At 41.4% G+C, this 20,672-nt stretch overlaps 2 protein-coding genes and 1 non-coding gene across 3 annotated transcripts; all 3 read right to left on the bottom strand.

Annotated features, from left to right (window-relative positions):
- Nucleotides 1-3,620: 3,620 nt before the first annotated feature.
- Nucleotides 3,621-6,378, bottom strand: LOC106600566 (uncharacterized). Its single transcript, XM_014192023.2, has 6 exons — nt 6,144-6,378; nt 5,961-6,065; nt 5,442-5,507; nt 4,999-5,217; nt 4,341-4,670; nt 3,621-4,079 (listed from the first exon to the last, which is right to left on the bottom strand). The coding sequence occupies exons 1-6, from the start codon at nt 6,144-6,146 to the stop codon at nt 3,963-3,965; spliced, it is 840 nt and encodes a 279-aa protein (XP_014047498.1). The 5' UTR covers nt 6,147-6,378; the 3' UTR covers nt 3,621-3,962.
- Nucleotides 6,379-8,167: 1,789 nt separating this feature from the next.
- On the bottom strand, nt 8,168-19,350 carry LOC106600565 (calcium-binding mitochondrial carrier protein SCaMC-1). Its single transcript, XM_014192022.2, has 10 exons — nt 18,845-19,350; nt 17,519-17,645; nt 16,768-16,855; nt 16,440-16,551; nt 15,675-15,833; nt 15,343-15,495; nt 13,139-13,246; nt 12,027-12,194; nt 11,555-11,705; nt 8,168-10,970 (listed from the first exon to the last, which is right to left on the bottom strand). Exons 1-10 carry the CDS (start codon nt 19,025-19,027, stop codon nt 10,789-10,791), a joined length of 1,431 nt encoding a protein of 476 aa, XP_014047497.1. The 5' UTR covers nt 19,028-19,350; the 3' UTR covers nt 8,168-10,788.
- On the bottom strand, nt 9,432-9,484 carry LOC123741934 (U7 small nuclear RNA). Its single transcript, XR_006769458.1, has one exon. It is a non-coding gene; the product is annotated as a U7 small nuclear RNA (small nuclear RNA).
- Nucleotides 19,351-20,672: the final 1,322 nt, after the last annotated feature.

Genomic DNA, 20,672 nt, shown 5'->3' with positions numbered 1-20,672 from the left:
GTATGTTGTCCCCACATGCTTCAAGATGGCCACCATTGCTCCTGTACCCAAGAAAGCAAAGGTAACTGAACTAAATGACTATCGCCCATAGCACTCACGTCTGTCATCATGAAGTGCTTTGAGAGACTAGTCAAGGATCATATCACTTCTACCTTACCTGACACCCTAGACCCACTTCAATTTGCTTACCACCCCAATACATCCACAGACGATGCTATCACACATCTGGACAAGAGGAATACCTAAGTAAGAATGCTGTTCATTGACTATAGCTCAGCATTCAACACCATAGTACCCTCCAAGCTCATCATTAAGGTCGAGAACCCTGGATCTGAACCCCGCCCTGTGCAACTGGGTCCTGGACTTCCTGATGCCCCCCCCCCACAAGGATGCGTGCTCAGCCCCCTCCTGTACTCCCTAATCACCCACGCTTCCAACTCAATCATCAAGTTTGCAGACGACACAACAGTAGCAGGCCTGATTAGCAACAATGACGAGACAGCCTACAGGGTGGAGGTGAAGGCCCTGGGAGTGTGGTGCCAGGAAAATAACCTCAACCAACAGCAACAAAACAAAGGAGCTGATCGTGGACTTCAGGAAACAGCAGAGGGAGCACCCCCAAATCCACATCGATGGGACCGTAGTGGAGAAGGTGAAAAGCTTCAAGTTCCTTGGCGTACTCATGTAACCGATGTGAAATGGCTAGTTAGTTAGCGGTGGTGCGCGCTAATAGCGTTTCAATCAGTGACGTCACTCGCTCTGAGACCTGAAGTGGTTGTTCCCCTTGCGTTGCAAGGGCTGCGGCTTTTGTGGCGCGATGGGTAATGATGCTTCGTGGGTGTCAGTTGTTGATGTGTGCAGAGGGTCCCTGGTTCGAGCCCAGGTTGGGGCGAGGAGAGGGACGGAAGCTATACTGTTACACTCATCACTGACAAACTGAAATGGTCCACCCACACAGACAGTGTGGTGAAGAAGGTGCAACAGCGACTCTTCAACCTCAGGAGGCTGAAGAAATTTGGCTTGGCACCTAAAACCCTCACAAACTTTTACAGACGCACAATTGAGAACATCCTGTTGGCCGTATCACCGCCTGGTACGGCAACTGCACCGCCCGCAACCGCAGGGCTCTCCAGAGGGTGGTGTGGTCTGCCCAACGCATCACCGGGGCAAACTACCTGCCCTCCAGGACACCTACAGCATCCGATGTCTCAGGAAGGTCAAAAAGATAATCAAGGACAACAACCATCCGAGCCGCGGCCTGTTCACCCCGCTATCATCCAGAAGGTGAGGTCAGTACAGGTGCATCAAAGCTGGGACCGAAAGACTGAAAAACAGCTTCTATCTCAAGGCCATCAGACTGTTAAATAGCCATCACTAACACATTAGAGGCTGCTGCCTTATATACATACACTTGAAATCACTGGCCACTTTAATAATGGAACACCAGTCACTTTAATAATGCTGAAATATTTTGCATAACTAATAGTCTATGCCGCTCTTAGTCTATGCCGCTCTGACATTGCTCATCCAAATATTTATTTATTCTTAATTCCATTCCTTTACTTTAGATTGTGTGCATTGTTAGATATTACGTATTCGATATTACTGCACTGTTGGAGCTAGAAACACAAGCATTTCGCTACACCCGCAATAACATCTGCTAAACACGTGTATGTGACAAATAAAATGTTATTTGATGTTAGGCTACCCATTATGAAATTTACTGAGACAAATTACAGACAGTAGCGTACATTAGCAAAATATAACTCAATTGAGTGAACATTAAATGTTTTTCAATATGATTGAATTATGCAACTTTTTATATTTTATACCTTTATACGTTGATGGTTTGTATCAATTGCAGACATTGGCAACTTTGTTGTGAAGTTATGGGCGGTTACAGAGAGACGGATAAACCATGTGATTCTATATTTAGCAGATATTTTCTGTGAGTAAAGTGACGCGGAAGGGCTAAAAAGTATTTAACAATGTTCTACGAGGGAAGCCAGTTTGGAATTGGCGTCACTCCTATCAAATCGCATTGAGAGCATACGTTATTAACAGAAACAACTTGAATTGTTGCATCTTGTTGTGTTGTTGTCCTCCGGTTGCTAGCCAGCCAGCTAAAATTGCCCCATTCCTAAATTAGCAATGGATGTGAGATAGGGATTTGGACTTAATTCTCCGTATTGGCCAATGATTATAACAGTGATCCTGATCCAAACATTAATTCATACATTGTGCCCCTGGCCTGAGAGTTCAATATGTAGATATATGTTAGAAGGCTAATGTTAACTAGCTAACGTTGCCCATGAAAGGAAGTTAGGCTCGCAAGCATGCATTTTAGCCAGGTAGCCTAGGAAAACAAAAAGTAAAAGCCTGATATGTATGACGGAGTGATAGACACTTTTGTCAGCATGCAAGAGAGGAGGATGGCATTGGTGTTTCTCTATAAGATGGTGGGTAAACATGCTTTTTCTACTTGCACACAAAAATCAGAACCATGGACAGCCACATCATATTAACATTGATTGGACTAAATCGTTATTGCTATCTTTAAGTTGTCACTGAATTAGACTAAGCATAGGTGATTTGATGATGTTGAAATGGTGCTGGAATAGTGGAGGCAGCTGCTGTTTTCTTTGCGACTTGCGGTAACTCTCGGTGGTTCTAAATCAATAGTTGTTTAGTGTTCCGAAAATGATTAGTGCTCTCCGGCTGGAGAAAAAAAATCCTCAGAGTTGGGGAACATTGTCAGAGCAGAAGGAAGCAAGTTATCTTCCAGGACAACCTTGTACGTAGCTTGATTCATGCGTCCTTCACAAAGACAAATCTGCCCGATTCCAGCCTTGCTGAAGGACCCCCCCCAGATCATCGCCGATCCTCCACCATATTTCACAGTGGGTGCGAGACACTGTGGCTTGTAGGCCTCTCCAGGTCTCGCACCCACTGTGGCTTGTAGGCCTCTCCAGGTCTCGCACCCACTGTGGCTTGTAGGCCTCTCTAGGTCTCGCACCCACTGTGGCTTGTAGGCCTCTCTAGGTCTCGCACCCACTGTGAAATTTGGTGGAGGATCGGCGATGATCTGGGGGTGCTTCAACAAGGCAATGCTCCAATGCTCTTCAGCAAGGCAATGCTCCATGCCACACAGCCAGGTCAATCAAGGTGTGGATGGAGGACCACCAGATCAAGACCCTGTCATGGCCAGCCCAATCTCCAGACCTGAACACCATTGAAAACCTCTGGAATGTGATCAAGAGGAAGATGGATGGTTTACAAGCCATCAAACAAAGCCGAGCTGCTTGAATTTTTGCGCCAGGATGACATCAAGTCACCCAACACCAACGTAAAAGACTGGTGGAGAGCATGCCAAGACGCATGAAAGCTGTGATTGAAAATCAGGGTTATTCCACCAAATATTGATTTCTGAACTCTTCCTAAGTTAAAACATTAGTATTGTGTTGTTTAAAAATGAATATGAACTTATTTTCTTTGCATTATTCGAGGTCTGACAACACAGCATCTTTTTTTTTTTGACCAGTTGTCATTTTCTGCAAATAAATGCTCTAAATAACAATATTTTTATTTGGAATTTGGGAGAAATGTTGTCAGTAGTTTATAGAATAAAACAAAAATGTAAATTTTACCCAAACACATACATATAAATAGTTAAACCAGAGAAACCGATCATTTTGCAGTGGTCTCTTAATTTCTTTACAGAGCTGTATATCACGGTCGCAATGCATATGAACTAACAGGATTTATAGAGCAGACAACGCAATTATCACAACACATAGGTTGTAATATGTCTTTTTTTCTGGCTTCCCCAGTGATTCCACCCACACATCGCTACTCCCAACAGAACAGTTGTATTATTCATTTGTATCCTTTTTATAAGAGAAACATATCCTCTGCTAAATATTATCCATACAAATGCGGTTGCCTTTTTGTCTGAATGTAGCTCACAAATGCCAGTTAGTGAGTGGATGTGGAGGAACCATAACCATGTTGAGTGTGTCATTGGATGGGGTCACACTTCGCGCAATCCCTCCATCTCCAGTATGGCCATCTTTTGTACGCTTTGGGAGTTTCATGAAAAGTAAAAGAGACATGAAGTCATTCATTATTTCATATAAATAAGGAACTTACAATGACTCAATCAATAGACCACGGTATTGTAACGTGTTTTGGAGAATACTGTAGACCAGCAGAAGCATAGCACTGATGGAAAACTTGTGTGGTTATTTCTTCTAACAATACCAATTACACGCACAGTTAAGGTCTCATACCAGACACAGAGAAAAAAGCAGTAAAAAAATTCATAAATTAAACGTACTAACCAACAGTCCAGTCAGAGCCTTGGTGAAATTGCGAAAGCCTTGCCTGACTTTACATTTGGACTTATTGCTCTTTTTGACATCATCTCCGGAGACATCAGGTTTGGACTCACTGCTCCCCTTGACGACCTCATAAATGGTTGGCAAAGATAATAATGACGCTGATGAAGATGTTCGAATGATGTCACCACCGGCCTCTCCGGCTGTAATCATATGTCGCGACCAGTCTCGCCTCAGGGCCTTATCTGATTGGGTAGAGGCCAGGGGGGATCCATCCTCATTGGCAGACTGGGAGCATGATGAACGCAGTCGAGTGGAGCTCTTCCTGGGAATCTAGGTGCAGTCAAGGGGGAAAGTAGCACATCACAGTTGTGGCAGCTCATGTAGGATTCTGATATAAACATATATCTTCAGAGGCGCAGGGTTTTCACACATATCTATGCTGACAAACTAGCGATCAACAGCCCTATGGTGGAGAGTTCTAAGTGGCCGCCAACCCTGGTCCTGGAGAACCATAAGGTGTACAAGGTTTTGTTTGAAGCCCAGCACTAACCAACCTGGTTCAGCTAATGAAGGTCTTGATGATCAGTAGAATCAGTTAGTGCTGGGTTGGAACAAAGGTCTAGGGTTGGAGACCACTGGTCCCTTCTCTGACCCATACCTTCATCTCTTCGAGATCCTCTGCGATAGAGTGGAACTTTTCAGTGAATGTGTCCATCATGGCTCTGGCTTGCTCATGGCGTTCCCTGGCACTGGAGACCCTCTCCTTCCGGTCTGTGGCCTCCTCATCATCACTGGTCCCAGGGGACTCCAGCTCCCCCAGAGCTATAGGGACAACTGGGGTCATCACTGCCCTGCTTCTGGAGGAGTGGGAATAGGACTGAGGGGCAGAGAAAATGTAGACAAGGCATACCAGTTATATGTTAGGACTTTCTTTTGATTATTCTATCAAAGTTGTGTTTTGAGCTTAGATCTTAGAAGCCTAATACATTTCATTCACAAAATAGCACAAGGCATTGTTAATCTATTGATTGTATGGAAGTGTTGTATAAAAGAATAAACTGTGGATGGCATCATCAGCATGTAAAAGATATAGCTAGATACCTTCTCTGACTTTTGTTTGGTTCTCTTCTTAACCTTCAGATACTCTTGATTATCAGCAGTTATGTACTGTAAGAAGAAATGTCTTTACTTAGAGAATGCGTATCAACTATAAGGATTCTGGAAGAATAACGTGTGCTTAATACATAATCTTCTCCAGAATCACCAATAATGCAGACCTAAATTGATCTCATTAGCTACTTCAAATCAAATCAAACTTTATTTGTCACATGCGCCGAATACAACAAATGTAGACCTTACCGTGAAATGCTTACAAGCCCTTTACAACAGTGCAGTACAAGAAGAGTTATTTACCAAATAAACTAAAGTAAGAAATAATAAAAGGTAACACAATAAAATAACACTAACGAGGCTATATATACAGGGGGTACCGGTAACGAGTACAGGTTAGTCGAGGTAATTTGTACATATAGGTAGGGGTGAAGTGACTATCCTTATGTGTTAAATGTATAGTTAATTTCCTCCATATTATGGTTGATGGCGCATTTAGAAAGGTCTTACAATTTTCTTAACTTTGGTCCTGCTGCTTGGTCGATAGACATCTTTCCTAGGGTCATCCTTCAAATCCTCTAGTACCCATTTCAATTCTTTCACCCAGGGTTTCTCCTATACAAATAGCGAGAGACAGATTACAAATATAGTACATTCTTGAAAGCTCAGTAAACATGATAAATAACAATTTACCATATTCAGTAGTCAGCTGAGCTCTATAGCGAACAGTTATATATGAATAAACGTTTTTGTGGCACTGTTTAAATCTATATTTTGTTTAATTTCAAAAACATTTGTTAGTTCATCGCGTTCGATCGATTACGACATCAACATACTGTAATGAAAACAGCAGGCAGGGAGCAGGTCTCGAACCCTCGACCTTCAAGCCCGAAGTTCGGCGCGCTATCGACTGTGCCGCAAAAGCATGCTCAAGCGGCAGAGTCGATTTCCGCCCATATAAACCCAGGGTCGTTACAATACATTTGCTTCAATCGGTAAACTTTTTGGCTTCGGTGAAAATTTTATCAAAATCATTCGTATGTTTTACAAATATAATATATAAATAGTTCTGTGTCACTAAACCTTAATACATCCGAAAGATTCAGTATCGACAGAAGTGTACGACAGGGATGCCCAATTTCGCCATTTGTATTCATTTTGGTTGTGGAACTTCTGTCTCTAGATATTCTGAATAATACAAATCTGTATGGCTTAACAATTTTTAACAAATAAATCAACATTTCCCAACTGGCTGATGATACTACTCTTTTTTAAGAGACAAAGACCAGGATGCCCTTAATGCTATAACTGCATTCTCTATTGCATCAGGATTAAAACGGAATGTTTCTGAATGTGAAATCTTATGTTTATATGACTCTGATGATAAAGAAATAGAAAACATTCCTGTAAAGGACTGTGTTAAATATTTTATAATTGGCTACAAAGGGATCTTTCTATACTTGGGAGAGTACTTCTGTCCAAGGTAGAGGGACTGTCTCGCTTTGTGTACCCCTGATTATCTTTATTTGTAAGTCCCTCTAGTTGTAAAGAGATCAATAAGACCTTTCTTGACTTCATCTGGAAAAATAAGTCTCACAAACTAAAAGTCAGTCCTCTCTAATAAAAGAGCTGAAGGAGGTCTGGAAGTGTTGGATTTTGTTGACATAACATTTTCAAGATCAACTGGTTGAAAATATGATTTATAGTACTGATTCAATATGGTATTTCATTCCAAATAATGTGTTTAATAAGTTACATTTTTACTGAAATGTAATTATATTCCTGAATGATTACCCACTAAATTGGCTAGGTTTCACCAACAAGCTTTAATGGCCTGGAAAATATGTTTCCTGCACAATTTTTCCCCACGTAAAGCTCTGTAAGGAATAAGTAATTGTTCTACCCCAGCTGGCATGAGAGGAATATTGACTTTGTTCTTGATGTTTTTGACATCAGGGGTAATATTCTTACATATGAACAATTTATAACATTGAATGAGTTTCCAATACCTTTCAGAGTTTATTTCTGTGATCAAAGCCATTCCCAGTGGTCTAACTACACTAATGAAAACTCATCTTAGCTTTGGTAATGATCACAAAGCTTATCCAGAACTCAGTTTGGAAGGCATGGGCTTACTTGAGAAATCTTGTTGTAATAGACTAATTCTCCATTCACAGAACCAACTTACACCTAGAGGAACATTTTTATGGAACGTGCTTATTCCTGACATTGGTATACAATAACCAAGCTTTTTCTAGACAAACAAATTTAAGGAAGTGCACTTCAAAATTCTACATAAGATATATCCATGTAAATTCTGTGGCTATTGATGATATCTGCGTTTTCTGTGAAAAAGGTGAGAATCTGACTCACTTGTTCTTTGAATGTAAATTTGTGTCAGAATTCTGGGAAAACCTTGCAGAATACATATTTACCATTATGAACACTACCCATGTTTTTGACATGAAGGACATAACATGCTACTATTGCAATGATAACAAGACCACTGAAATGATTGAGATTTTTTTTTTTTATCTTGTTGCCAAATACTTTATAAACAAACAAAAATTCCAGAATGCTATACCAAATTACACATATTTTTGATTGAATTTAATTATCTTGTTAAGACATTATCCCTAGTGAATAACAACAAGAATAACATCTTCCTGAATCATTATAATGAGATTTTTTTCAGAGTGAATACAATTGCACTAGAATAGTTATTTATTTTTTTATTGATATTTTTTGTATGTTTTAGTATTTTCTTGTTAATACCTGTATTTTGTTTTGTTAGACATGTTTGATGTAAGTTGTTGATTTTTGTATTATGAATAATAATTTTAAAAAGATACACTGTAAAATGATTGGATAGGTTTTTGGATGTCCGCACAGGGATGACGATGATCTAGAGTTGATTGACACAGTTCAATTAAATCATTCGCGGAATAAGCATTCACAAACGTGCACTGCAAGACCTCTAGATGCGACATGCACACAGCATTGAACATTTGGATTTGGCTTTGCCAAGTTGAAAATATTCCATTATGAATATTGATTTATACGTGGACAACCATCTGTAAACATTTGTTTCGACCCATAAGACATGTATTGCTTTTCTTTCTGTCTAAGCTTTGTGAGAACATCAACATTCAACTCTCACAATGTCAATCGATTCAGGTATAGTAGACCTATTACATATTCAAACATAATTAAGACATAAGACATTGAGGCAACATAACAACCATTGGCCTCAAGTAGTAAAAATGTTTAGTGGGTGCATGGCATGCATATGGAGTGTGTGTGTGTGTGTGTGTGTGTGTGTAGGGGGGACCCTGAAGTGATTATGAATTGGAAACCAGTATTGACAGTGTACACAACCTACTTGAATTTCAGTCAAGCTTAGCAAAAAATGAGGCAGCATTTTTTAAGACTTCCCCCCTCAGCTCCAGTAATGATTCATAGACAATATTTGCATGCGAGCTTTTGTAACTATGAATATTTTTGCTTGAGATTCAGCTTAACAGTCAACAACAACAAGGTAGTCATTGTCTTTCAAGAAAAGCATAAAGTAAAAAAATACATGTTTGTAAATCATCTGCTAAAACACATGAAAACATAGCATTGAAACAGCAGTTGTAAATGACACTAATCTGTAAAAAATAAATAGAACGAACCAAATAAAATAGAAAAATATGATATTGAACTGAGGGTAAGGCACACTTATAAATACTGTAGTATTACTATAGTTTAAAAAACTATAGTATGTACTGCAGTGTTCTGTGGACATTGCTGTACTGTTTTATGCATATATATTACTAATATACTATAGTATTTACAATTTATTATATCATAAATACTGTAATATTACTATAGTTTAAAAATTGTAGAATATAAACTATAGTATTTACTGTGGTGTTTTTTTCAGACATTACTGTAGTATTTACTATAGTGCTTTTGTTTTATTATCTTTGATATAGAAGTGGGGGCTTTCTCCTTGAGGAAACCTACTGGACAAATACTAAAAGAGCACATTTTCCATAACCTGTAGGGAACACAATATGTGGTCTATACTTGGCATGTAGGCTTCTCACTCACGGGTGGCACAAATTGGAATATGGGGAGGGGAATTGACTGGGCATATTCAAATGAAATATGATCATATTAATACAGTGTATAGTATTTTACAGTTCACTACAGAATTCTACAGTAAGTACTACACATGAATTAGGGATACCACACTGTGTAGTATAGTATTCTACAGTATACTACCAAATTATATATTAAGTAATACCCCTGATCGAGGGATACTAGTGTGTAGTATAATATTCTACAGTATACTACCAAATGATATATTAAGTAATACCCCTGATCGAGGGATACTGGTGTGTAGTATAGTATTCTACAGTATACTACAGTTTACTTAGCCTGGGTACCAGTCTTTTTGGCTAACATTCCACTCCTCGATAGGTCGACATGGATAAAAGCTGTCCATGACGAAGTGGCATGGTACAAAGAAAATCTCTGCCGTGCCGCAGAGGACAAGCGGCAACTTCGAAAGGAGAGACTTCCCATCAAGAACGCCCACCCACCACCACCACTCACCCATGCCCATACCGCATCAAAATATGTGGCTCCCGGATTGGCCTCGTCGGCCATCTGAAGACCCACAAGCAGGACCCACCAGGAGGATAATCATACTCAACCCCGAGTGATCGTTGATGATGGGTACCAGTCTTTTTAGCTAACATTCCACTCCTTGTAGCCTACTCCATGTCATATGCCAGAGAGACTGGTCTTTCTTCATTCTTTAAATATATCTCTGGCATATGACTCGGAGTACAGCTAGTGGAACGTTAGCTAAATTGACTGGTACCCAGACTACAATTTACCACAGAATTCTATAGTAAACTGTAGTAGTGTGGGATTCTCTCAAAAGTGCGCATGGAGCGTCTAATATTACAGTGGAACAAAAATACTTTTGACAAAGCTCTTGAACCTCGTCCACAGTGTTCACCTGAAGACATCAATACCTTGTCCTCTCACCCTCTATGTTTTAAGATCCATAACGCAGTTCTTAACAGGTATATTGCACCATATTGGAATTTCACCTTGAGTTAAAGAGGAGAGCATCATTTTTGGAGAGTCTACTGCTATGGCCTATCTCAGACCCAACCTTGATTTCATGGTTCTCCTCGTAAGGCTCAGTACACAGAGTGATCACAAGATGGCAACGTTTGGTTGTCTACATGAGATCAAAAAAGTCTGTGCGGATCACTAAGTTCCAACTAAACTGCCCAAAAGACCTAAAGACTTAACATCCTGTCTGACTGTCCCTGCATCATTTGGAGATCCCCAGGCCGGTTTTCATGTACTCGTAGACCACATAGCTGATGCTCACAGCAGGAATCACTTTCATGAAGTTAGGCAGGATACCCCGGTACAGTCCAAAGAAACCCTCGTTAGCCATGATCCCCTTCATCAGTCCAGTCATGGTGGACTTGTCCGATGCTTCCAGAGTTGCTGAGAGACAGTAAATGAAAAAAAGGATGCAGAAGGAAAGAAAAAGGTTACACAGCCTACATATCAGGACAGAAAAAGGTTACACAGCCTTCATATCAGGACAGAAAAAGGTTACACAGCCTTTATATCAGGACAGAAAAAGGTTACACAGCCTACATATCAGGACAGAAAAAGGTTACACAGCCTTCATATCAGGACAGAAAAAGGTTACACAGCCTTCATATCAGGACAGAAAAAGGTTACACAGCCTTCATATCAGGACAGAAAAAGTGTACACAGCCTACATATCAGGACAGAAAAAGGTTACACAGCCTTCATATCAGGACAGAAAAAGGTTACACAGCCTTCATATCAGGACAGAAAAAGTGTACACAGCCTACATATCAGGACAGAAAAAGGTTACACAGCCTACATATCAGGACAGAAAAAGGTTACACAGCCTACATATCAGAACATACACCATCTGTAGCAGCTGGTTTCATTCGCCAAAGATTTCTTTCTGTGCTGCTGGAGAGAAGATGTGGAATGTTTTTCGGCTTCAATAAGTAAAGAATATCTGATCTAGTTGCAGATGTATTTATTACCTTGTGCCTGCATGCGTGTGCGAAGCAGGGCGAGGGGGTAGCTGGCCAGCTGGCCACAGGTGCTGGAGATGGTGCCACAGCCCAACAGCACCAAGATGCCAGGGTTGGCTGTGTCTTTGGCATAGCGGGACAACCATGCATTCTTCAGGCTCTAGGGTACACAAAGAGAGGGTGGGGTAAAGGACAAGGGAAGTATCATCATTTAGGGAGTGTGACTGGCGCCAAAGAGAATCTGTGTTCAGACATTGGTCACATTAATGTGGTAAGCCTTCTGTCATTTAGTATAACACAACGTTTGATGAACGCAATTTACTGGATTCACTGGATTGTAATCTTGAGTCCTGAAAAACGTCCAAGATTATGGAATTCTCTGTTTTCGGCAATGCACGTCAGTGAACTGTAAATCACTGCAGTACTACAATGTGGAATGAGAAACAGCATTGACTCTGATAGAAATCGTCAGCCTGCATACCTCGTAAACAGCAAGGTCGATGCCAGCATAGGGAATGATGCCTATCATGTTGGGAGTGTAGCCTTTATAGAAGGCTTTGATGCCCTCTTTCCTCAGAATCTTCTTGGCACAGTCAAACATTCCATTATACTGGCCAGTTTTCCCCAGAGTCAGTCTGGTCTTCATTACCTAAAAGGAGAAAGAAGACAATGGAGAGATGATGCTCAGCTATATAGAATTAATAAGTACTGATAGTTTATGAGAGGTAGTGGAAATGCTGTCATAATTTGTGCTGATCCTACAGATTGCAATCTTTCAATGAGAAACTGATTTTAATTAGGTCAGTTAAGGGTGTTTGCCAAATAATTACATTAACATACACTACCGGTCAAAAGTTTTAGAACACCTACTCATTCAAGGGTTTTTCTTTATTTTTACTATTTTCTACATTGTAGAATAATAGTGAAGACATCACAACTATGAAATAACACATCATGTAGTAACCAAACAAAGTGTTAAACGAATCAAAGTATATTTTATATTTGAGATTCTTCAAATAGCCACCCTTTGCCTTGATGACAGCTTGGACACTGAATAATAATGACTGTATAAATGAAAATGCACAATGTAATCATGTCAAAGTGTGTCAAATACAGTATGAAAGTTGAAAACACTACGTTAAAGCACTGTGCGTGCGTGCGTGTGCACTAACCTTGACAAAAACAAAGATCAGTGGTTCGCCAATCAGGGCCTTGATGGGCTCAACAAAAGTAACAAGGTGTGATATTTAATGAACAAAAACGACGATTCTTTGGGACCATCAGGTGATGTCCTGACAACTGATACACAGAAATGTTCCTGCAACGTTCCCATGAAATGTTTGTATGTTCAGTTACACTAACGTTTTAGTTTAAACTTTTAGGTTCAAAATGTACCTGAGAAATATATTTTCAGGGACATATTTCTTCCTGAGATAAAATGTTTCCTATGTTAAATTAATTGAATACTACCTGATAACGTGAATGCAGTTGACTGATTAATGTTGCTGTATTATGGGAATGCTACTTGATCAAATGAATTCCAGGGATCTGACAGTGGCGGAGACCCTCTGTAACAGTGGGTTGTCCTCTCACCTCCATGGGGTAGATGGATGACTGGGCGGTGGCTCCTGCCAGAGAGCCAGCCATGAACCTCTGGTGGGTCTGGACCTTCCCTCCCTCTGGTGTCAGCAGCTTCTTATACTGATGGGGGAGAGAGTTGAAAAACACCATGAGGATAACACAGAGATACTATTAGAACCCCTCTCTCTCTCTGTGTAAATAACAGCCGTAGACTAGCAGTGAAAGGTAGAGGTAGATATGTACATACATGTAGGGATAAAGTGACTAGGCAACAGGATAAATAATGAACAGTAACAGCAGTGTATGTGATGAGTCAAAAGAGTTAATGCAAAAAGGATGAATGTGGATAGTCCGGGTAGCTAACTATTTAGCAGTCTTATGGCTTGGGTGTAGAAGCTGTTCAGGGTCCTGTTGGTTCCAGACTTGGTGCATCAGTACAGCTTGCCGTGAGGTAGCAGAGAGAACAGTATATGACTTGGTGGCTGGAGTCTTTGAACATTTTAAGGGCCTTCCTCTGACACTGCCTGGTATAGAGGTCCTGGATGGCAGTGAGCCTGGCCCCAGTGATGTACTGGGCCGTACGCACTACCCTCTGTAGTGCCTTGAGGTTGGAGGCCGAGCAGTTGCCATACCAGTCAGGATGCACTCGATGGTGCAGCTGTAGAACTGTTTGAGGATCTGAGGGCCCATGCCGAATATTTTCAGCCTCCTGAGGGGGAAGAGGCATTGTTGTGTCCTCTTCATGACGTGTGTGTGTGTGTGTGTGTGTGTGTGTGTGTGTGTGTGTGTGTGTGTGGACCATGATACTTCCTTAGCGATGTGGACACCGAGGAACTTGAAGCTCCCGACCTGCCCCATTACAGCCCCATCGATGTGGATGGGGGTGTGCTCGGCCCTCCGTTTCCTGTAGTCCACGATCAGCTCTTTTGTCTTTCTGACAGGTCTCTGACCTCCCTGTAGGCTGTCTCATCGTTGTCGGTGATCAGGCCTACCACCTTCGTGTCGTCTGCAAACATAATTGTGGTGTTGGAATCGTGCGCGAACAGGGAGTACAGGAGGGGACTAAGCACACACCCCTGAGGGGCCCCGTGTTAAGGGTCAGTGCGGTGGACATGTTGTTGCCTACCCTCACCACCGGGGCCGGCACGTCAGGAAGTCCAGGACCCAATTGCAGAGGGAGGTGTTTAATCCCAGGGTCCAGGGTTCATACAGACAGTCAAATTCAAGGACTTCCAAGTACTTTTTCAAGCACTAATATTTATTTTCAAGGAACATCAATTTCTAATAGTTCATATTATGCAATAGTTTCTAGTCACCATCAGATGGCAGTATAGCACCACAACCTCATGTAAAGAAAATAAACATAATATTCATCACTACCTTACAAGTTCTACTCAATAATTCACTACTTATTTACTACATACATGAGTGGTAAGTCAGTACTGATGATTTTGACATTTGAGTAGTGATGAGCAGAGTTTTGGGACATGCCTACTGGAGAAGGGCGGGAGGGCTGTATGAGGAAAACGGCACGTGAACGGCCACCAGAACAGCAGAAGCACAGCTGCCGCTTGATAAAGTGGAATATAGCGGGCGCCCTGGGAATTTTAGCTATCGATGTGACATTTGGCCGCGCCTAATCAGTCAGTTCTGTACCTGCCTGGCTGAGTGGCAGTGTGGGTGGAATGAGCGAGCTCGCCTGGCAACCACAGCGCGAAACACGAGAGGAAATAAAACTTGGTAGTCTGCCTGGAAAATAGTGTGCAAAACCAATACATTTTTCTAATATTTTTCTAAACATATTTGATCATTATCTGTTCTCCCCTCATTTTAATTCAAGTACTTTCAAATGCCAACTTGAGAAAATGTCTGATTTTCAAGGTATACCAGTACTTGAATTTCAGAGTGCCAAATGAAAGTACTTTAACCTACTCTTGAGGGTCCATAGTTTAGTGATGAGCTTGGAAGGCACTATGCTGTTGAACGCTGTGCTGTAGTCAATGAACAGCATTCTACTGTAGGTGTTCCTTTTCCATGTCTGTCTTCCCCTCTCTGACACATTTCCTATTCCCGCTATCATTGTATTATTTACTTCCTGTTTTAAATATCTCGCTATAACTTCCTCTATACTTCCTCTATAGGTCTCTCTCTCTCCCCCTGCTTGTCCCCCTCCGTCCATCAAATGTGACAACTAAACAGAAAGAACGGTGTCCAACCTGTTCGTAGGCCATGAATTTGATAGCAGTCTCAGGGGCTATTTTTAACACGTTGACCCCGTTCCCTCGCCATAATGAGGCCACACCCCCTTCCTTAATCATCTGCTTGAATCCTCCCAGCAGGGTGATCCGGTCGGACTTGGAGGAGTGGACCTGAAACACAACCACAGGGGTTGGAGAACACACCATTTCGATGAAATGTTTGCATTCATATACTGTAGTTTCTTTCACTAGGTATGAGGTTAGGAATAAGGGTTGTGGTTAAATCATACTTGTAGTTATAAAGCATTATATTCCCATCCTCTTTAGTAACGACCCTTCCAGTACTCAACCTGCATGAAGACTTTCACCCTGTCCAGGGGGGCGGTGCCTGTGCGAGAGACTGCCCCAGCCATCGCCCCGGCAGCCAGCTGTTTCCACCAGCCACCCGAGGTCTTCTCCTCCTCTGTGAACTCATCAGGGATGGCAATGCTCTCACCTATGTCTAGCACCTAGTGAGCGAAAGAAGAATTAGGTTAAATTGTCCTTATACCCGTCAACCGCCACCAAGAGTTTTGAACGTTTTCATAGCATTTTGCACTCAAGCATACATCGGGAAAAATATTTGAAAACTTGTGCGGTGGTGATCAATAGCCCCCATGCACTGCAGCCTTTTATATTGCTGCAACTTTGTCAGTCAGGTATGTAAGATAAACTGCATGCTATTGTAAGTAACACATGTGGTCAACAAAACTTTCTGTAGACAAACACACACTACCACCTACCCTACCAACAGGCCTATTCTCACACACTGCTGAGAGAGGAACTTCTTATCCAGACCTGCTATCTCACCAGTTGTGGCTTGAGAAGTTGCAGCAACACCAGCCTAGCATGTAGTGTCTCAGCAAAAAGTTATAAAAGGGACTCGCTATTTCCTAGAAACAGAATTTGTAAGATGATCCACTGGAGATAAACAATCCACTGGAGATGAACATTTTGTCCAAAGAAAGTCAATAGGATAGGAGTTTCTCCACAATATTGCTTGTACATATCTTGTTTTTCAAGGGGTGTGTGGTTGCAGGTTTGAATCTGGACTCCGGACTGGGTAACCCACTCACCGAGGAGTGTTTCCAGTAGCGTATGATCTCGTTCAGGTTATGGGCAGGATTGAACAGGAAGTGATCCCTCCACTCGTTCCAGTCCACCATCATGGTGCCATCGATGTCCATGCTGCACAGACAGGATATGAGGTCACAGAGCAGGTAGTAACAGTACTAGCCTGGTTACCATTCTACTTCTGCTTTAGCCAACTTGACAATTTTTGTTCCAGCCCACCACTAAATTAACTAATAAAGGGTTTGATGATTAGTTGAATCGACTAAAATGCTTATAGTTTGTAAGAAATGACATGGCTAATGAAGGGACACTTAGCTTATGAGGACAAACCTTTGAAGGATGGTCTGGGCCTCTTCCTTGGTTATGTCCATGCCCAGCTCTTCAAGGGACTGCTTGATCTCAGAGGCATCGATGTGCCCTGGAGGAAATGATATAAACATTTCAAGGTTTTGTTTAAGTACATTCTCTAGTTCATAAGTATATGTTCATAAGTATAATGCATGTTCTATCATGCCTTGTTGTTGTAACAGTGATATTACATTGTTATGAGAATCATGTGCAGTCATTCGGACAGAGACAGGTCTCATCACAACAAGATCTCACAGTCTCACTTCAGTATTCAAAAATTGTCCAGGGAGGGATAAACATCTATGGGTGAAGTGAAAGTAGGTAAAAGGTGAAGGTTGTTAAAACAGAACAAATTGACAGTTAATCATAAAAACTGGAGGATTAAGTTTAGGCATTAATTCTGACTGGTTAAGGTTTGGGATAAGGTTAAAATAGAAGAAAAAAATGAGTGCCAAGCTGGGATTGAAGCCGTGACCCTTCCTGTATCCCCATCCACAACGCCCTAGCAAACTGGGAGCCAGACGGTAATACGTGCTCACGTAGCCCCTAGTGGACGGTATTGAACGCATCTCCCGTCATCCTAGGGTCCTGGACAAATGTCAAGTACTGAAGTCTATCTGTAGTGATCTTGCTGCTCATCAAGTACTGTACTTCCCTAAAGTTTGTGTCACCAGTGATCCCCCCCAAAAAATCACCAGTGCTTTGTGGAGAAGGATATGATATGGTAACCTACCATCGTTGTTTTTGTCCAAGCTCTTGAACGTCAGGCGCAGTTTCTTCTCGTGTTCTTTCAGATATTTGTTGAACTCATTGAAGTCAAGCCCTCCATCTTTGTTTTTGTCACCAGACGATACAATTTTCTGCACAAACACAAATGACAGGATTAGTTTATTTGCCTCACTGTTGGAAGGTGAATCATTGAAGCAGAACTTTGTACATTGGCAAGGTTACTCACACACGACTACGACTCATAGGCATCACATAGGCTGCCTCACTAATTCAAGCAGTTGCATACTGACTCACACAGGAACAGTATAGTTTTTCAATGCTATCATTAAATGGTAGGCTAATGTTATAGCGTTACTATGTAACTATAAGAGCATGTTGTGCACATTAATGAATATTGAATGGTAATGAATATTGCATAATGACTGGAGATGGCCAAGTCAATGGGACAGGTATCTTCCACTCTAGTGGTGCTAGTAGCAACACAAACCAATATCTGTTTTCATTCCCTGATACTGGGGATGAGTAATTTGTAGATGTCCTAATGTAGATGTCATATTGATGATGAAACCTGTGTCCTGCCGGACAATCTGTAATACATTTTTTAACTTTTAAATTCATGATACATACTCATTGATTCTTGAAGAATCTGACTTATAAAAGCCTCATGAGATTCAACTGTCTAACCCCATCAGAACCAAAAACATAAGCTTGATTTACTTTAGTTATTTCATTGTAAACAAATACTGTATAGCCTCAAAACATGGTTAAAACAAGGCAACAGTAAAAATGTCGTCCTCCAAGAATGATGCAGCGCCCCCATTGGGCCAATCAGTGTTATTTTGTAAATGTCACATCTCAATGGCAAGACACATCATTCACCCAAGTTTCGTCAAAACCGGGCCAATAAATCAAATGTTGTACTAACATATGGATGGAGACAGATCTGGGGCCCCTCCCCCTTTTTATATAACATTTATCCAGTCTCATCCCTCAGCTGAAACAGTGGTGGGATGTCCGCTTTGTTGTTTTAATCGCAGATTGCCCCTTTAAACCAGCCCTGCTCTGATACTAACACTGTTACTACTGCTTTATCGCTCCAGGATGTGACAGGGAGAAACTAGTTAGTCGGCTAAAGTTTAGTATTTAGTATATATAAAGTGTAGGTTGTTTTATTTACAGGGAAATGCCCACAAATGGGCGAATAGGCCAAGTGAATGAGAATGGCATATTTCTAGGTCTGTGTTGCGTATATTTGCTACACATGCTGTCCCAATCCCAAATCCCAAATCCTTCACGTCGGGAAACCGCATGGCTCCGCATTGACATTTACCTGCGCTGCACCTTTACGGAATGATATGCCCATTGCGGTTAGGCCCGCTCTCAATTCGGCGACGTCGACCTTCCCATCCTTGTTGGTGTCCAGTTTATCGAATAGGTCTTGGTATGACCTTTCACTATCGTGATCCAAGCATCGGGATTCTGTTAGAACAAGTCCTTTTATAACATGATACATTGTTGCTGTTGGCAAAGAGGCTACAGATAGCCACGGCCCAATGTTTTTCAGAAAGTTGAATACATAGTGCTCAGTCAATACGGAACCGCGGTTTGAGAAAAGGGTCGGTCGTCGTAATCCGTTGCAAAATCGCAATTATCTCCGTGGTCGACAAGGAACATACCCGTACACGAAATTTGAGACGACAATCTGACACAGCTTCATATCTCCTACAAATACTGCTGCATATCAGTAAATAACGTGAAATGCACTTGTCGGGATTACTGCAGTCAAATTGAGGGTGGGCGGTATAAGGAAGGACGCACTAGTATTCTGCCAGCAGCACAAATGATGACGCCACGTTTGGATGGAATTTTCGAAACCTTTCGAAATGTATATCTTTTTTTTATCAATGGCCACTTGTATTGTACCAAGAAGAAAAGGCAATAAGTAATTGATGAAAATAAAGACCAATAATGAAAAAATACCATGTTGTCACCGGAATGTTAATAGTATTGGGCTGTAGAGGGAACTTTTCTACCTCAGCTAAAGTGGAGTGGAAAATACTAAGGTCTCGACTAACCAAATATGTGTAGTTTGGAGGGGACTGAGTCATACATATCCAGCAACACTTCGAACTCCACTCCCTCCATACAGTGCAATACACTGTAATAGACTACATGGGATACATATGGACTTGTAGAGAGAACTTTTCTACCTGTCTCAGCTAAAATGGGTTGGAAACTACAGTGTAGGCCGGGTCTCTGCTAACCAAATATGCTTCGTTTTTGAGGGAGACTCAGCAGGATCTCTACCCAGGTTATTATAGTTTTGTGATTTAATTTGCTGTTATTTATATTCGTTTTAGTTCGTTTCAGTTAATTTTCAGATTTGATTTACTTGTTTTTATTTAGATTCAGTTTGATAAAAACATTTCTATTTAGTTTTCGTTGATGTTTTAGTGTTAGGGAGAGAAAGTAGCCTATGCGTGGGAGGGTTAGGAGCCTTGTTATGTGTTGCCATCTAATGCACATTCAAATGTCATAAATCAACACTGCAGAGCTCTCCCTGTCCTATGCCGTGCCTTGATTATATTACTGTTGATGATATCTGGAAATGTGCACGTACACCCTGGCCCATCTACATTTTAGTCATTTAGCAGACGCTCTTATCCAGAGTGACTTACAGTAGTGAATGCATACATTTCATAAATGTTTTGTTCTTCTCCGTACTGGTCCCCCGTGGGAATCAAACCCACAACCCTGGCGTTGCAAACACCATGCTCTACCAACTGAGCCACACGGGACCACACGCACTTGACATCTACTATTGCTAGCCCGAATTCTGATTTGTGCTCTGATATCTGTTTCACTGATTTCTGCTCTCGTAAAAGCCTGGGTTTTCTGCACGTTAACACTAGAAGCTTATTACCTAAAATGGATCAATTGAAAGTGTGGGTTCAAAGCTCCAATCCAGATGTGTTGGTTATTACTGAGACGTGGCTAAGGAAGAGTGTTTTGAATACTGATGTTAACCTTTCTGGTTATAACCTTTTTCGGCAAGACAGATCTTCCAAAGGTGGGGGAGTGGCAATCTTTACCAAGGATCACCTTCAGTGTTCGGTTGTCTCCACCAAGTCTTTCCCCAAACAATTTAATTTGCTGGT

The sequence above is a fragment of the Salmo salar genome, chromosome ssa03 (assembly GCF_905237065.1).
Source record: "Salmo salar chromosome ssa03, Ssal_v3.1, whole genome shotgun sequence".
Taxonomy (NCBI): domain Eukaryota; kingdom Metazoa; phylum Chordata; class Actinopteri; order Salmoniformes; family Salmonidae; genus Salmo; species Salmo salar.
Note: the sequence above shows the minus strand (reverse complement) of the source record. Positions and strands in the feature narration are given on the sequence as shown.